General features: G+C 42.7%; 1 protein-coding gene across 4 annotated transcripts in view; it reads left to right on the top strand.

Annotated features, from left to right (window-relative positions):
- The window catches only part of ACAP2 (ArfGAP with coiled-coil, ankyrin repeat and PH domains 2), a 110,651-nt gene that overhangs the window by 65,354 nt on the left and 28,807 nt on the right, over positions 1-16,490 (top strand). For 3 of the 4 annotated variants that reach the window (XM_034780621.1, XM_034780623.1, XM_034780624.1), the window contains 4 exons: positions 781-801; positions 4,310-4,361; positions 6,568-6,668; positions 7,937-8,042. In XM_034780621.1, the coding sequence (XP_034636512.1) occupies positions 781-801; positions 4,310-4,361; positions 6,568-6,668; positions 7,937-8,042 (280 nt within the window). The remainder of the gene's footprint in view (positions 1-780; positions 802-4,309; positions 4,362-6,567; positions 6,669-7,936; positions 8,043-16,490) is intronic. The other variant, XM_034780622.1, reaches the window with a different exon arrangement.

Genomic DNA, 16,490 nt, shown 5'->3' with positions numbered 1-16,490 from the left:
TTATCCGCAGACCCCCCGGGACTCCGACACCCCATCCAACCACTCCCCACCTGACAGACCCCCTCCCCAGAACTCCCGACCCATCTAAACCCCCCTGACTGCTCCGATCCCTCTCCCCACCCCTGCCCCCGACCCATCCAACCCTCTCCCTGTCTCTTGACTGCCCCCTCCAAAACCCCCCTAGCCCCTTACCGTGCCGCTCAGAACAGCGTGTCGGGCTCCACGCCGAGCACATAACCCAGTTCCCGCCCTCGCAGAGCGCTGCGGAGCAGCGCACTGGGCAGCGGAGGGGGAGCAGGGGAAGGAGCTCCAGACTGCTGGAGGCCCAATGCGAACGTCCGGCGATCTGTGAATGCGGGGAGGGGGAGGCGGGGAGAGAGGAGGGGAGTGATCTCAAGCTGCAGGGGAGGGGAGGGGGGAAGCGGAGGAGGGGCTCTGGCTGCCGGAGCCCCGTGCGAGTGGCTCGATCTGGCTGGCATCCCTGTCAGCCGCGCATGCTCTGCATGGGGGGGAAATCCGGACATCTACAAATTCCCCCCGGATGCTATTTTTAACTCAGAAAAGCCGGACCTGTCCGGGAGAATCTGGACGAATGGTAACCCTAGTACTCTCGATATATTCTGTGCGGTTTGTCAGATTGGGCACTGTAAGCCTTATCTTTGAATTCTGCTGGGTTTTCATATCATGCTAGTTCTTCACTTATTTTGCTCATTTTGCATTTTCATTCCTTTCCCTCCTTTCCCTTATGTTTTAATCCTACCCCATTTTTTCACATGACAGGAAAAAGCCAGATCACATCAGGTACCAATCAGCTTTTTATACCTTCCCAATGTTCTTTGGCACGTAAAAGCTCATCATTAACCCTGCATTTCATTTTGATTACTTGCAATGGATATAAAGTGTCTGTTTAAGAAAACAGGGATTTTGCATGAATTGAGAGCACACATGCTGCTCAACACCTTTTAAATTGATAAGAAGGTTTGATGCATTTATAGTCAGAGAAGCTTAAAACACCCATCCCCCCAAAAAAAACTTAGTCTCCACTGTCAGACTTTACCAGAATATATGTTAAAAGTGCTATCTTGCTCCCATTTAAGTCAATGGGCATTTTGCTACTGACTTCCCTGGGAGCAGGATTGGGACTTCAAGTGTTTCTCTTTTAATCATTCTAGTTAATTCTCTGGGCCTAGATGATTGTCAGCTGCATGCCTGTCAAACAATAAACAAAATTACTCCCTCTTGAAAGTTGTTAAAGCTGATTTAAGTTTCTAGTAAAGACACTAATGTCATTTTAAAAATTTTCTTCTCATTGCTCTATTTCTCTCTTGTAGTTCTTAGAAATTTGAAAACACTCTTTGCTGATTTTTGTTCTTTTTTAACTGGCAAATGTTGATTTTATTTTTCCTTCTTTTGGGTAAAGTTGAAGTGAAATTAGCCGTTTTGTTTAACAGCTACTTTGAATGATATAGAAGCATTTAATGTCAAAATATCTGCCTTGTGGAGCAGCATCATTTTAGTTATGCGCTACTAGCGAGCCAGCAGGAACAAAACTAATTTTTTTATGCCTCTCTCAAAATGTCCCTTCCCCCCCTATTTTCTGGTAATAGAATGGTGTGTTTAAAACACCATTACAAATTACAATACAGCTAGTCTCCAAACCAGGGACACAGTAGGGACCTTGCATCCAAATAATGTAGGAACAGTGGCATGAGGTGCGAGTCTGTTTTGTCTTTGGACCACACCCTTCTCTGTGTGGATTAGAAACCAGAGAACTTCCCTAATGGGATTTAACCATTTTAAGGTAGGCCCAAATTTTTGGTCTAAAAAAATCTCGATAGTCCTTAATAATGAAATCACTGTGGTGCTGAGTGACCTTAATGCACTGTATTTTGTAGCTGTCACTTTTCAAAAAATGCTATGATACTAATGCATTCACTCACACATTTGGCGTAGATCTGTGGCTAAAGTAAAGCCAGAAGTTAATGAGTATTCGTTATAGCATATACTATACCAAATAAAGGGTTACATTTTTGGTGAAATTTTTTCCCCATCTCTAAAAATTTAAATGAGTGGGCTTCTTTAATTTGACTCCTTTTTGTAAAAGGTAGGTAGAGCAGTGTGAAAACCTCCAAGAAAAGACCTCAAGTGTCATAACATACTGTACATTTTACTGTCAGATATACCATGGTTGCCAGATTGGCGTTTGTTCACTGTGGAGATTCACTAAATGTTAACTGTAAAGTGGAGTGTGTTGGATTCATAAAACTCACCAACCACACTTATTTAACAGTGATTCTTAGAGATTTGCTCCATTGCATGTTATCTCTTGTGGCAGGGCTGCACTTTCCTTTGCTTTGTAGGGGTTGCTTTTCATGTATCTAACTGGTTGTATGTACAAAAACTCAAACTTATTCTTTGCTTATCTTCCTTTTTCAGCCTGCTTTGTAGCTGAATTATCCATTTCTTTACTTAGAAATAATCTACATAATGATTGGGTTACATGCTTGATTAATACATTCCTTTTAGATGGTAAAGGTGATACCTTTTAAATTGCAGTGACTGAAATATACTGTAGTTAATAACTTGAAAAAATCCTTTCCATATTTGATATAAGTATTTCAATCACATTTAGAATTAACCTTTATTTTATAAATGGAGATCTTGCATTTTGAAACTAAATATATTCCTACAACATTTGGAAATATAATTGTTAAAAGGTAGAATCTCAACTTTCTACAGGCTAAGTACTAACTGTTTTACAATAAAAATTTCCTGGCACGAGTCTAATTCTTTTTATACCTTATTTCCTCTTTTGTTCTTCCTTAAGTATTTTTTGTGCTTGTGGTGGTTGAATAAATAGGGGCGTTTTGTTACTATTTGTAGTGAAGTAGATAAGTAATATCAGATTGTCAGATCAGTAATAAAGAATTTCATGGATAATGTGACAATGTTTTGATGTCACTTTACATAACTTTGTTCCTCATCTTAACAGGCAGCACAAAATAAGTGACATACTGTATGAGTATGTTTGTGATCACCACTTTAATATGATAAGATATAAAACACAGGCTTGTATTAAAATAAACCTTGATCAAAGAAGTATGCCCAATTTTGACTATAGTACTGAATTAGTTTTGTTTTTATTTTTTTCTGTTATCTTTAGCCAGTTACTCAGTGGTTGCGTCCCAAGGAAACAGAGCGGCAGTTAGTCAGTTACATTTGTCATGTTTCCTGTATGGTAGCCTGATCGGATGATGAATCAGACGTTTTGGACCAGGGTCCTTATGCAGAGTCTTTTCCAGAGTAGTAGCAGGATTTCCAACCCCAAGCATTCAAAACCCCTGAGTCAGGGCCCCAAAAACAAGATTGGCAATTTTGGGAGTCTTTTGATATGCCTTCTGGTATTTGAGCCGGCAGGGTGCATTTGCTTCATGTTTTCAAGCTTCTCTCTCCAAAAACGGGGTCTAGAAACTCGCTTTAAAAAAAAAAAGTTGATTCTCATGCAGTCTCTTGATTCTAGCATCTCGGGCTTTAAGAAACACCAAATACTAGAAAACTTGCAATATATTGCAAGAGGTGGCACCAATGCAATAGTATTAGCAACTTCATAAGTTACTTTCTAAAACTTCTTTCTCAAAAATATTTGAGTGAGGAATTCATAGATTCTAAGGCTGGAAGTGACTGCAGTGATCACCTAGTCCAACCTCCTGCATAATACAGTTTCTGAAACTTCCCTGAAATAATTCCCTGTTTGAACTAAAGCAGTTCTTTTAGAGACATGTCGAATCTTGATTTTAAATTTTGCCAATAATGGAAAGTCCATCAGAACCCTTGGTATATTGTTCCAGTGCTTAATTACCTCTGTTAAAAATTCATGCCTTGATTTCAGTCTGAATGTCTAACCTCTCAGCTTCCAGCCACTTCATAGTTTGTGTTATTGGTAAACAAACTAAAATAGATGTTTTAAATTATTTATCAATTTCGCTTGTCATAAAATATAGACGTGACCATACATTGGAATGTAAACGTTTTGGAATGAATAGCTTAACTAACATAGTGATAATGTGCATGCACTTGTGTAAGATTTAACTTACGTGAACCTTGCTTAATTTCTTTTCTTTTGTCTTTTTTTTCCTTTTGTCATTGTTTTGATGAGACCATCGTTGTGCAAACTTGTCAAGACTTACTGAGACATAACTTTTGTGAACTCTTTTATTCAGTGTGATTCCATAGATAATATGTTCATCTGTTACAACCAGTAAGCACTGTGAAATCAGTTAAATGTTTGGATGTCTTTTTATTTATATAGACGCTGGTTTTCGATACAGAATAATCAGCTTGTTTACCAGAAAAAATTTAAGGTAGGTACTGTACTTCCAATACCCAAGAATGTGATTAATGGGAATTAGGGGGTCTGTTGATTAGAGCAGAGGAATGAAAGTTGAGAGATGCTGCCCCTCACTTGCAACATGACCTTGAGCAACCTACTTAATTTCTCTGTCTTCGTTTCCCCGCCTATAAAATGGGGCAATATCAGCTTCGTAAATCTCTGAGATCCCTGAGTGATAGGTGATCCATAAGTAAGCATTATCATCATTGAGGCTCATGATAGTGATTCCACGGGTAGGGCCGCATTCTAAAATGAGCACAAACGCCTGTTTTTCTCTAAAGTAGGCTGCTGGTCACTGTTAAATTTCATATAGGGTTAGTTTTTATGCCCTTTGAATTTTCTATGCAGTTTTTGTTTCGCTTTCATTCAGAAATTTGTAATAGGAAGACTTTAAATTGGGCTTTAGTTTAAATTTGTCAGTGGCAGTTTTGCTTTTCATTGTTGGCTGATACCACTTTTAAAAACATCGTCTGTATTCATAGAACTTGGGAGAGATGTGGCACCTGGGCAAATCTGGTGCAATAGGTAGTTTTGTTTTTTAAGTAATCTTCTTCTTATAATTGAAAATGTTTGTGTGCACACAAAGCTGGTTGGGGTCAGGAACATGCAGTTTGTTTGATTGGGAGGTGCAGGTGGGCAGGTCCACATACAAATTTCTCTGTCAAAAGCTACACTTTGGTCAGATTTTATCCTACAAGAGAAGCTATGTGCAGCTGCTGCTGGACAAAGTATTCTATGATGCGCCATCAACAGCTATGTTTCTACCCCTACTGGTCTGCTCCCTGCCTACTTATCCACCTCCCACCCCTAATTAAAAAAAATTCTAGGAAAGGAATACATGAAAAGCTTTGTTGTGAAGCACTTGGGGTTGCTACACACAAGATGCCTGACACAAACCCACAAAAGCAAGGCTATGAAAAGTTAAGCTACGTTATATAATAAAAACACACACACACCCTCTTTTCTTCTACCCACAAGCACACACCTTACTATTTTCACAGCTACGAAATACCACAGATCATGCAGAGCATCCTTAACCCTGCACCACCGGAAGCTCAGGGAGGCTAACCTTCTTCATTCCCTTCAGCAAATATGCCTGTACGAAATTCTCCGTTCCCCACACAACTAACTTCTAAACCAAACACTCACAATTACTAGTGTTCGGGGAGAAGAGTCTAATAAAGGATTGTGTGCAGAAGGGCAGAAGTGGTGGGGAGGAGGGGGCAGAGTTAATGTTAGAAATTGTCATAGTGGATCAGAACAGAGGTCCATCTAGTCCAGTGTCTTGTGGCCAGTAGCTGGGCATGGTGCGTGGTCTGTTGTGTAAGGTGGCTCTGGTAATGGTTGGATATATGCTTGTGGGTGGACAGGAAGAATGAATGTACTGATTAGGTGGCTTTTCTTTTTTCCCTTTGGGGGTTTGTTAGGTATGGGAGTGTGTGGCAATCCTAACTGCTTCATGATAATGTTTTGTGAGCAGTATTATTATTATTATTGTTGTACCACAATCACACTTAGAACCCTTAACAAATATTATACTTTGATGCTATTTTAAGGGTTTTGTTATTTTTTTTATGGACCAAATTTTTAAAGCAGCTTCAACCTAGCATCTGATTTTGCACTTGCAGTGAAATGTGGGCACATTTAATTAGAATCATAGAATCATAGAATCATAGAATATCAGAGTTGGAAGGGACCTCAAGAGGTCATCTAGTCCAACCCCCTGCTCAAAGCAGGACCAATTCCCAGCTAAATCATCCCAGCCAGGGCTTTGTCAAGCCGGGCCTTAAAAACCTCCAAGGAAGGAGACTCCACCACCTCCCTAGGTAACGCATTCCAGTGTTTCACCACCCTCCTAGTGAAATTGTGACCCTTCTCCGTCTGGTTTGCAAGCTAATTATGGTCTTCTCAGAAAAAACAGTGGTACTCAGTTGAGCCACTCTGCTGTTTAAATGTCAGCTGTCAATCAGTCTACTTTTATAGGAAAAGGGGTGTTCTCGGGAACACCTGTATTAAATTTTCATACACATAATGTTTAACTCCTACTATGGATATCACATGTAATCTGTTTTGATGAAAGGGAAAAATTGGAAAGCAGTTGAGACTAGCAGTGGCTTCAGTAAGTTTCTCCCGTCACCATAAACTTGAGTTGTTTTGTTCATTTTACCTCTTTCTAGGATAATCCCACAGTAGTCGTTGAAGACTTGCGGCTTTGCACAGTTAAGCATTGCGAAGACATAGAAAGACGTTTCTGCTTCGAGGTAGTCTCTCCAACAAAGTAAGGGGTAATTTTTTTTTAAAGTTCATATATAACACGAGTTTTACGTTTCAGTTTCAGACTTGGAACTCAAGAAGGCCATGTAGGGTTCTGGACTAGAGGACCTCTTGAAGTCTCTTCCAATCCTATGATTCTATGTTTTGGGAGTGGTCACAATGGGAAAAGAATCTCAATCGCTTTGTTCTCTAAATTCTTGGACCTGGAGCATGTGATATTTCTGGGCAGCAGTAGTGACTATTCAGTCTGCTTTTTGCACTTGTAATAAATATACATCCTGGTGCGCTTTACACAGTAGTACAGTTGGTAGACAGATTGCTGCTAAACGGATCAGTTGCAGGCAGTGCTGTCAGGCTGCTTCTTAATAGTACAGAAAATGGCTTCCAGTTACTTCAGATAATTTCTAAATTCAGGAATAAGCACAGCATAGATGTAATAGCTGCTTCTGCAATAGTCAATTACACTTCAGTTCCCACTGAATAAAAGGAAAATACTGAATTTTTAAAAAGTCAGTACTAGCCCAAGCAGCACCATGCAGTATAAAATACTGCCTAGTGTGATGAGAGGAAAGGCAGCTCTGCATGTGCAAGAACTGGACATTCGTGTCACTTTAGTGTCCTGTGGTACAAGGCCAGCTGCTCTTGCGGGGCTCTGTGTGTTTTCTCTTCTCCATCTTAAAATTTGTCTGTTTGCTGCTCTTTCTCCCCCTATCCTGTGGCCAAATTCTACCTTTATTTGGCTTCTGCCTACCTACGCTTTCTCAACCCTTCAGTTTGACATTTGATGACTTTGTTTTCTCTGAATGCTAGCGTGGGCAGCAGTTTTTCCTCCTCTTTAAATCCCTGAAGTTTCCTGCCTTTGAATTCAGTCTCATATGTTAGACGTCAGAACTCTGTGCCTTTTCTAGGACTGATGTCCGTGTCCTATTTAGTCAGTCATGCAGGTAAATGGGAGGTGAGGATGCAAAGCAGAAACTTCAGATAACCATATGGAAATTAAACAGCAAATTAAACTATCCTTTGGGTTTCTTAGGGTGTTAGATTTGAGTATTTTGAGGCAGGGAATGTCTTCATTCTGTGTTTGTGAAGGGTCAAGCACATATCAGCTGTTAACAAGAATAGTAACTGTGTGGTGTAGTATGGATACAAGGATGCGCTGAAGTTCCTAACATAAAACTTGCTTAAGAGTCTGGCTTCTAATGAGTGAGTCTCTTCTTTGAGCCAATTGGTCAGTTTGCTTGAATCTTAAAGTCTGTGTCTTATTTCTCACAGAAGCTGCATGCTCCAGGCTGATTCTGAAAAGCTGCGGCAGGCATGGATTAAGTCTGTTCAGACTAGTATTGCTACAGCATATAGAGAGAAGGGGGATGAATCCGAGGCAAGTATATGTACCTTTCAAGATCCAATAATACAGTAAACTATTTCTGATCCTTTTTTCTTCATGAGAATTGCAGAAGAAATTTAATTATTTTTGTGAGGTCTCTGATCTGTGTATACTGAATTAACTTTTCATCTAATTAAGGTTATTTTGACCATTATGTTTTGAATCAATAACTTCTTTCAGTGATTATCTATACAGATTTCAATGTTGGAATGCATGTGCACAGATTGGGTTATTTTGAATGACTGTGTCTGTTAAGGGCTCCCAGGGCACAGGTGTGGTTCCGCTCCCACTGTAGATGAGAGAATAAGGGGCGAGGTGGCCTTAACCACCTTGCAGAGCACCAGCGTGTGTCCCAGAGCCCAGGGGTAAACAATACCAACAACTACCGAGATCTTGGTCCTCATTCAGATACCAGTCCTAGCAACAATTCCAACAGTGTCCCTCAGAACTACTGAGGAAATGTCAGTGGTGCCACCAGCAATGCTCACCAGTCTCATCCGCGATAGCCCTGCAGCGGGGACAAACACCAAGGAAGCCGTTTGGATGGGACACTTGAGAACTCAGCTAAATCATCTGTGGATCTACCCCCCTTAGTTTCTGTTTGGCATCCGCCTTTATTGTTTCAAACAAATCTGAGTTAGCATGACCTTGGACTGGTGGGCCCCAGAGGTTGTGAAGAAAGGTTCTCACCCAGTTTCAAACTGTTCACCTTGCCCACACCCATCCTCCACCTCCCGTCCATCTTCAGGAACTCTTCTAATGAGGCACTTCTACAACTAGAAGTCAGCTCCCTACTACAACTGGGAGCTGTAGAGGAAGTTCCTCAAGAATTCAGAGGAAAATGCTTCTACTCCCACTACTACTTGATCCCAAAGAGGAATGGTGGGTGGAGACACATCCTAGGTCTGTGATGTCTGAATGCCTCCATTGATGTTTCAAGTTCTGGATGGTCACCTTAGCCTCCATCAACCCTCATTGGATCCCATGGACTGGTTTGCAGCTCTTGACCTACAGGATGCTTATTTCCACATCTAAATAGTCCTGGAACATAAACAATTCCTGTGGTTCATGGTACGAACATCCTGCTCTCAGTACAGGACCCTACTCTTTGGTCTGGATAGCCTGAGCCACGTTAAAAAAGTCCTTCCCCAATAATATTTGGGTTGGGTTATGGGGAACAGCAGCAACTGTTAATTCAGCTTGCAAATTCTCAATTTCCATGTGCACTTTAGCCAAAGAATTTTGTGACCCTCTACTAACAAAAGCTCTGCCATCTGTCCTGGCAGTATGTCTTCCTCCTGGACAAGGTCTCTCCGGACCACAGAAATTTCTGCGCCAGAATCCTTCCACCCAGGGAGTTCTTTTCCATTAACTCTGTCAGCCTTTATGTGGTTCTTGCCAGGCTGTGCAGTTGCTATTTTTACAAACCCTGTGTGATAAGTGTCAATTGCCTGAGGTACCTCTGTGCTCTGGGTAGCAGCATTTCCATGAGTTGCTTGCTGCTTGTTCCCACTCAGCACAGGGCATTTATTCCTCAGGTGCTCAGTGGAATTACAATGATAGCACCTTCTGGGCTCTTCTGGTTTTTACAGGAGATTTGGGACGAGGACTGGAGGAATTACTTAGGGAGGTGAGCACCTACCCTCCCATCCACCCTTCTTCTTCCCGGGGTAAAACGAGGACCCTGCTTCCTACCAAACTTACATATGGTGGGAATCCTTTGTTTCCCAGTTTGGTCTCCACCCTTTCTGTGGAAAAATACTCGCAGGCCAAGATGGGGTCCAGTACCAGGTGACATAACCACATGACCCTGCAATGTCAAAGCAGCATCTCAGGAAGGTGGGAGATTAGCATCTTCAAAGTCCTATTGTCCTCCCTAATGGCTCATTGACTAACCAGCCAGTCTTGTGGGCATTCCCCGTGCAAACACTTTTGTAATCGATACATAGTCTATATTCCTAACTTCAGATACAGAAATGATACATGCATACAAATTGAATAATCACATTCAGTAAATCATAACCTTTCCAATGATACCTTACATGACGCATCGTGCATAAAACATCTTAATTATGCCATATTCATATCATAAGCATATCTCTATGAAGAATATGGGGAGTAGTGCCACAACATACACACTGACTCTCTGATGTAATATACGGAATTCATAGGAGCAGTGATAGATTCCTAGTTGGCAAAAGCATACCTGCCACAGCACAGACATCAAACAGTGACAGACGTACGACAATTTTATGTGCACCTGGTAATGCAAGTGAAAATCTGCCTGAAGCTTCTGGGGCACATGTCATGTATGTATGCCGTGCAGCTTGCTAAACCTCAACGCGTGGTTAAGATCTGTGTATTGACCCAAGAGAGACTGTATGGACGTGTGGATTCCTCTCCACAGAGGGTCTTTCTTCATGAGACTAGTGGGTACACCCAGACCAGGAGTGCACAAGAGCTCCATTGTCTGCATCCTTCCTTTAAATGAATCTGATCACGAATGCCTTTCCCTGTAGGTGGGGAGCACACTTGGACCAACTCCAGATCCAGGGGAAGTGGTTGGCTCTCATGTCATTCCTTCATATCAGTGTGTTGGAATTCCGAATAATTCAGTTGGCATGCAGAGTATTCTTACCTCTCCTTTAGGGTCTCCCTATGCAAGTGCTTACATACAATACCATGATGATGCACTACATCAACAGGCAAGGAAGGCCCTATCCTCCCCCTTGTGCCATGAAGCCATGAGGCTGTGGTTATGGAGTATTTGGCACCAGTCACCCAATAGCTCTCCATCTCCCAGGCCTGAGGAACACCTTGGTGGGCCAGCTCAGCAGAAACTCTCCAGGAGCCACGAGTGGCCCCTCAGGCCCTTGGCTCTCCAGACAGTCTTTTGCCGATGAGGCTACCCAACAATACCCTTGTTTGTGATGTGCCACAATGTCAAATGCCAGAGACTTTGCTCCAGAAGAGGCGGAGTCTGGGATCCCTCACAGGTGCTTTCCTCATCTCTTGGTCTCCAGACCTCATATATGCTTTTCTCCAGGGTCCTGTGAAACTTCAGGCAGGATTCAGGGACCGTCTCCTGATAGCCTCTGCTTGGGCCAGACACTTCTGGTACTTCTAGCTGATGAGACTGTCAGTTCAGAGGCCGGTCACCTCACTGAGTCTGCCTCGCCTGCTCTCTCAAAATAACAGTCAAGTTCTGCACCTGAACCCGGAGTAACTGAACCTCACAGCCTGGATACTGGCTGGCTGATGTCCACCAGGAGGAGTTGTTTGCTGGCAGTCCTTGACATCTTGTTTCAGAGCAGGAAACTGTCTACAAGACCAACTTACCAATGTAAATGAAGCAAGGTGGATTGATTTTAAGTCACTTTTTAAATAACTGATTTTTAATAATTATTTAAATCAGCAAGCAGGAGACTGTCATCAATTTTAATCTTGTTTTGCATTTGTATTTTTTAGTTTTTTCTACAGAAAGATTGATTCTCATTGATTGATAACTATTAAAACATGTTGATTTGTAACTAAATATAGTCTTTACCCAATTATTCTGACTAGGAGGATACACTATCTGCACACATTTATTTAAGCAGTTATATAGCTTAACTTACATTTATTCAAAGTATTAATTTTTACATTTTTATGTTAGAAAGTGGTGAATGATGCATTTCTTATTTAGTAAAATTAATAATTTTTTAACTTGTGATTTGTGTCAAGTTGTGTTTGGATGGAAATTCAAACAGTTAAAATGCACAAACATTTCAAATTGTTTATTAGTTAAATAAAATGAGCAGTATGCATAAGGGAAAAATGGTTATAAAAACATGTATTACATTTAAAACTAACTGATTTATTAAACAAAAGTATTATCAATTAGTGAATTGAACTAATTTTTTTTGGTCACCATGTCCTTCAAGATTTTAGAACTAGTAGCTTTCATCCTCTAACACCCAATTGTTGTTTTATAGATTGGGAGAGGATAACAAGCTTTCCTGCTGTTTCTTAACTATGAATGAACTAGTTTAATAAATTGAAATTAAGAAAATATTCTCTGTGTACCTGTAAAAAAAAAAGGTTACTGCTATCATAAGCTGATTTAGCACTTCAGCGAATTCTGGGTGCAGGTGCTTAGCCAGTGACTTCCACCAGTTCAGTGGTTTGACTTTCTTTGAAACTTGGCAGCAAACATGTACTGCTTACTATTGTTTAGTGTATCTGATTTTAATAGATTATACTAAGGTTAGTCCTTAACACAGGCTGTCAAAGTTTCAAATTTAAATGATTTCATTTTTTTAAAATAAACCTATATTTAAATAAAATCCTATTTTTAAAAATAAAATTTCAAATACTGATTTTTTTAATCTACCTTACTGTAGGGGGATTAACCGTGTTCATCCCTGTGTGTATTCCACATGTGACATGCATGTGCATCAAGTGCTTGTGGCTCAGAAACCTTTCACGTAGTGTCTGTCGGTCCTTGCCCGAGCCCTGGTCCATGCCTGCATCCAGGGTATAAGGGGAAGTACGAACCACCTGCCTCTGCAGTTCCTTCTTACCATCACATGGCCTGAGTCGGAATCTCCTCTGTCTGAAGATAACTTTGCACTCTTTCTTACCTATAAATATAATTGCATCTAGTTCTTAGTCTAGTGTATTTGGTAGTTTTTTTATAGTTAGTGTAGATCAGTTTTTCCCTGCGCGAGGGACCCTCTCCATTTCCCCTCTTGGGAGGAGAACTATGCCCAGGGTTCAAGAACTCTCTTGTCCTTGCTGCTTCTTGGTCAGCAACGACTATCAGCGCTATCTTTACAGCCTCAGGGAGGCACATTTCTCTGCCCTTTCCTCCCTGGATCTGAGAGGGGAGAGGAATGAGAGCTTCGACTGAGGAAATACCTAATGGAAAAAACGAAGAGACCTCAGTTGGCTCCAGGCCAGGGTGAGTTCCTGGTTCGTTGGCCTCGGCACTCATGTAGCACCCTTCCAAGCATAAGCTCTGGAGCAGAGGCCAGATCTGATAAAGCTAAAGACTCGTTGTGTCAGGCTTCTCGTGAAAGTTGGGGACACTGCACAGAAACAAGAAAAAATGCCCTTCCAGGTCTGTTCTCGAGAGAGAATCCCTCCTCAGCTCCTTCCAAATCGGGTAAATCCTCGCGCTCATGTCCTAAAGACTTACCCTCGGAAGTTTAAGTGGGGCTAAGGTGCACAGGAGCAAGTGTGACGTTTTGGAGATCACCAAGAGCAGTAAGGGGTTCTATCACCATCTGCCCTGTAACCTCGGGTGCCTTCATGCTGTTCTGCTGTGGCTCACATCCCTGACGCTGGACCAGCTGCTGGCCTCCTCCCTGACTAGCTTCGCTGCTAAGCAACCAGTGAGCCCAGCTGCAGTGCCTTGGAACTGACAGAGTAGCCACAGCCCCTGATTTACCAGCCAAGCTTATAAGCCTGGCCCCTATAGCAGATGAGTGGATGCTCAGTGCGTACCAGTCCTGCAGCTGTGCTTGCCCTTGTTCCAGCTCTGCTCCAGCCTGCTTCCAGTTCTTGCCCCTGCTCTTCTCCAGCCCCGTTCCCTTCTGGCTTCAGTCCTCTGCTCCACATCTTCCCTATGACTCTGGTTGATCCTCCGGCTCTGGCATTCAGCTTCTGTCCCTCCGGTACGGACCCTTGGCCTGTTCCTGAACTCTGTCCACCCTGGACCTAGCTCTGATCTTTCATTTCAACCACTAGGCTTGACTGTCCACAGCTCAGTGGCGACACCTTCCTACAAGCCCAGGTACTTCTTGTAGGGTAACTCCAACAGCCCTTCCAGTTCCGAGTCTGCCCAGGTTTGTCCTTTTCGAGTTCTTAGGTACCTTATGCTCAGACTGTTCCCCTCTGTCAGCCCCTCGGCCATCCACTCACTTTGACATCCACATGCCACACAGTTTGCTGCTTGGGGGGAAAAGTAAACAAAAGGTTTACCTAACAGAAAAACAGATTCAAAGCTGAAATAGTGAGGGAAAGCAAACAGTCAAGTTACACACAAAATAAACATGAACGCAACATCAGGCTTTGTTCTGTATTTGATAAAATCCCTTTTTTAATACGAGTTACCTATTGCCTTTGGACGGTTTCCCATATATCCTCCTAGTTTGGGGATCAAGTGTTCATGGACAGCTTCCAGCTTAGACTGCTCCTCAGTTTCTGGAGGCCAACCCTCAGATCCATGCCTGCTTTTACAAGGCTTTTCTTTTTTGCTCTTAGTACATGGTGACTCATGGTCATGCAGAATGTGAAGACCCCCTCTTGATTTGAGAGCCAGGATGTCTCAATGTCTTTCCATTACCTTCAGTGGTCCACCATTGTCCTATCCTGGGCTGGGCAATGAATCCGTACTTGAAGTTGGTTTGGTGTCAATGACTGGCTAGGAGGTGCCTCTCCCTGTCTGATTGCTCACTGTACTACTGTAAGGTCGAGCTGAAGTTTTATGGACTGAGGCTTATACCTCCCTGAAGGATATCTTCACCCTCCCATACCCATAATCACCTGGGTTTTTGGGTCCAGTCCTTCTGAGGGACGTATCCACATCAGAAAAGGAATCAACTTCAAGGCAAAAGAGCTACTCCCTAATCCTGAGTGGGAAATACACAATTCAGTGCTAAACAAAATCTTCATTCAGTGGAGAACTCCATCTTGGGACCCGTTCGCCTCTGATGTACAAGGAGTTCAACATATACTGCTCTAGAGCAGCACTGGGTCGGGACTCCAAGGGCGATGCCCTTCTACGATCCTGGATAGACCACTTGAGTTTTTTCCCCTATTTTGCTGCTGCTGTAGGTTCTATGGGAGATTCATCATGACAAAGGGCAAGTCATTTTTATTGCATTCAACTGGCCCAGGCTATTCTGATTTACAGACCTCTTGTGAATGTCTACCCATCCACCGTTCGACCCTTCCTGGATCCATCACTAGAGAATGGCAGGACCATACATCCCAGCCCATACTGTTTCCACCTCACGGCCTGGTATCTGTAAGGGGATCAGACCTAGAATGTTCATGTTCGGAGGCTGTTCATCAAACTATTCTTAATCACAGCAGACAATACTCCACCAGAAAATGCTATCTTGCTAGATGGAGGCACAACAAAATCATTTATCTCCAGAGACACTAGGTATTCCTGTTGTTCTAGAATACCTCCTCACTCTTGAGAAGTTGGGCCTTCCTATTAGCGTGCTGCAGGTCCACCTAACAGCAATCAATGCCTTGCATCCTCGGGTTGCGATCTATTCTATTTTGACTCACCCCATAACAATCAGATTCCTGAAGGGTCTCACTAGCGCCTTCCCACCAGAAATGAAGCCAACAGCTAACTGGGACCTCTGTCTTGTACTCTCAATACTTACTAAGCCGCCCTTTCAACCGCTGGCCATGTGCTCGATGTCCCACCTATTCGCAAAGGTTGCCTCACATCAGCCAGGATGGTGAGTGAGCTAGGGACATCATGGCCAACCTACCATATGGAACTTGTCATAAAGAAAAGGTATCCCTTTGGCTCAACCCAAAATTCATCCCTAAGGTAATCTCCGGGTTCCACATAAATCAGGTCAATTAACTTACCAGTATTCTTGCCAAAGGCTCATAACTCCAGTGAGGAGAGGAGGCTTCACTCTCACCATGTCAAATGAGCTTTGGCATTCTGCCTACAAAGAATGAAACCAATGAGAAAAATGCCTTGACTATTTGTTGCTATAGCAGAGTGAACACATGGACAAGTAATACCTGTTCAGAGACTGTCTCTGTGGATTTCTGTCCTCCTTTACTGTCAGTGCATCTCCCTCCCCAGGACGGCGTAAAGGCCCATTCCACTAGAGCACAAGCAACCTCAGAATCCACTCTTTGATAAGCACCTATGGATGACATTTGTAAGGTGGCAACCTGGCGTTCCAGCCACACTTCCGTGAAGCATTACACTTTAGTCCAAGCCTCTTCTGCAGATGCAGCTTTTGGAACATTTGTTATGGACCTCTGTACCACCTGCACCCTTGTGTTCCCCTGCTATTTGACTCTTGCTTACCAGCCACCCATGTGTGGAATACACAAGGATAAGCACTCAAAGAAGAAATGGAGGTTGGTATTTGTAACTGGTGGTTCTTTGAGATACATGATCCCTATCTGTATTCCACCACCTGCCCATTGTCCTCTCTGCTTTGGATTGGATTCACGGTAGTGAAGGAACTGGGGAGGCAAGTGGTCCACAGCTCCCATTATAACCTTTGGTGCTGAGCACAAGGAGCTCCAGGGCACAGACCAGCAGACGCTGCTTGCAAGATTTTCTGATCTCAGGTGCCTGGTGCGCGTGCATGTGGAATACAGCCAGGGACCACACATCTCGAAGAACCTCCAGTGACAGGTAAGTAACATCCATTTTTATAGCAGTGATTGAAATGTCCAGCACAACTG

Source organism: Trachemys scripta, chromosome 9 (genome assembly GCF_013100865.1).
Source record: "Trachemys scripta elegans isolate TJP31775 chromosome 9, CAS_Tse_1.0, whole genome shotgun sequence".
Taxonomy (NCBI): Eukaryota; Metazoa; Chordata; order Testudines; family Emydidae; genus Trachemys; species Trachemys scripta.
Note: the sequence above shows the minus strand (reverse complement) of the source record. Positions and strands in the feature narration are given on the sequence as shown.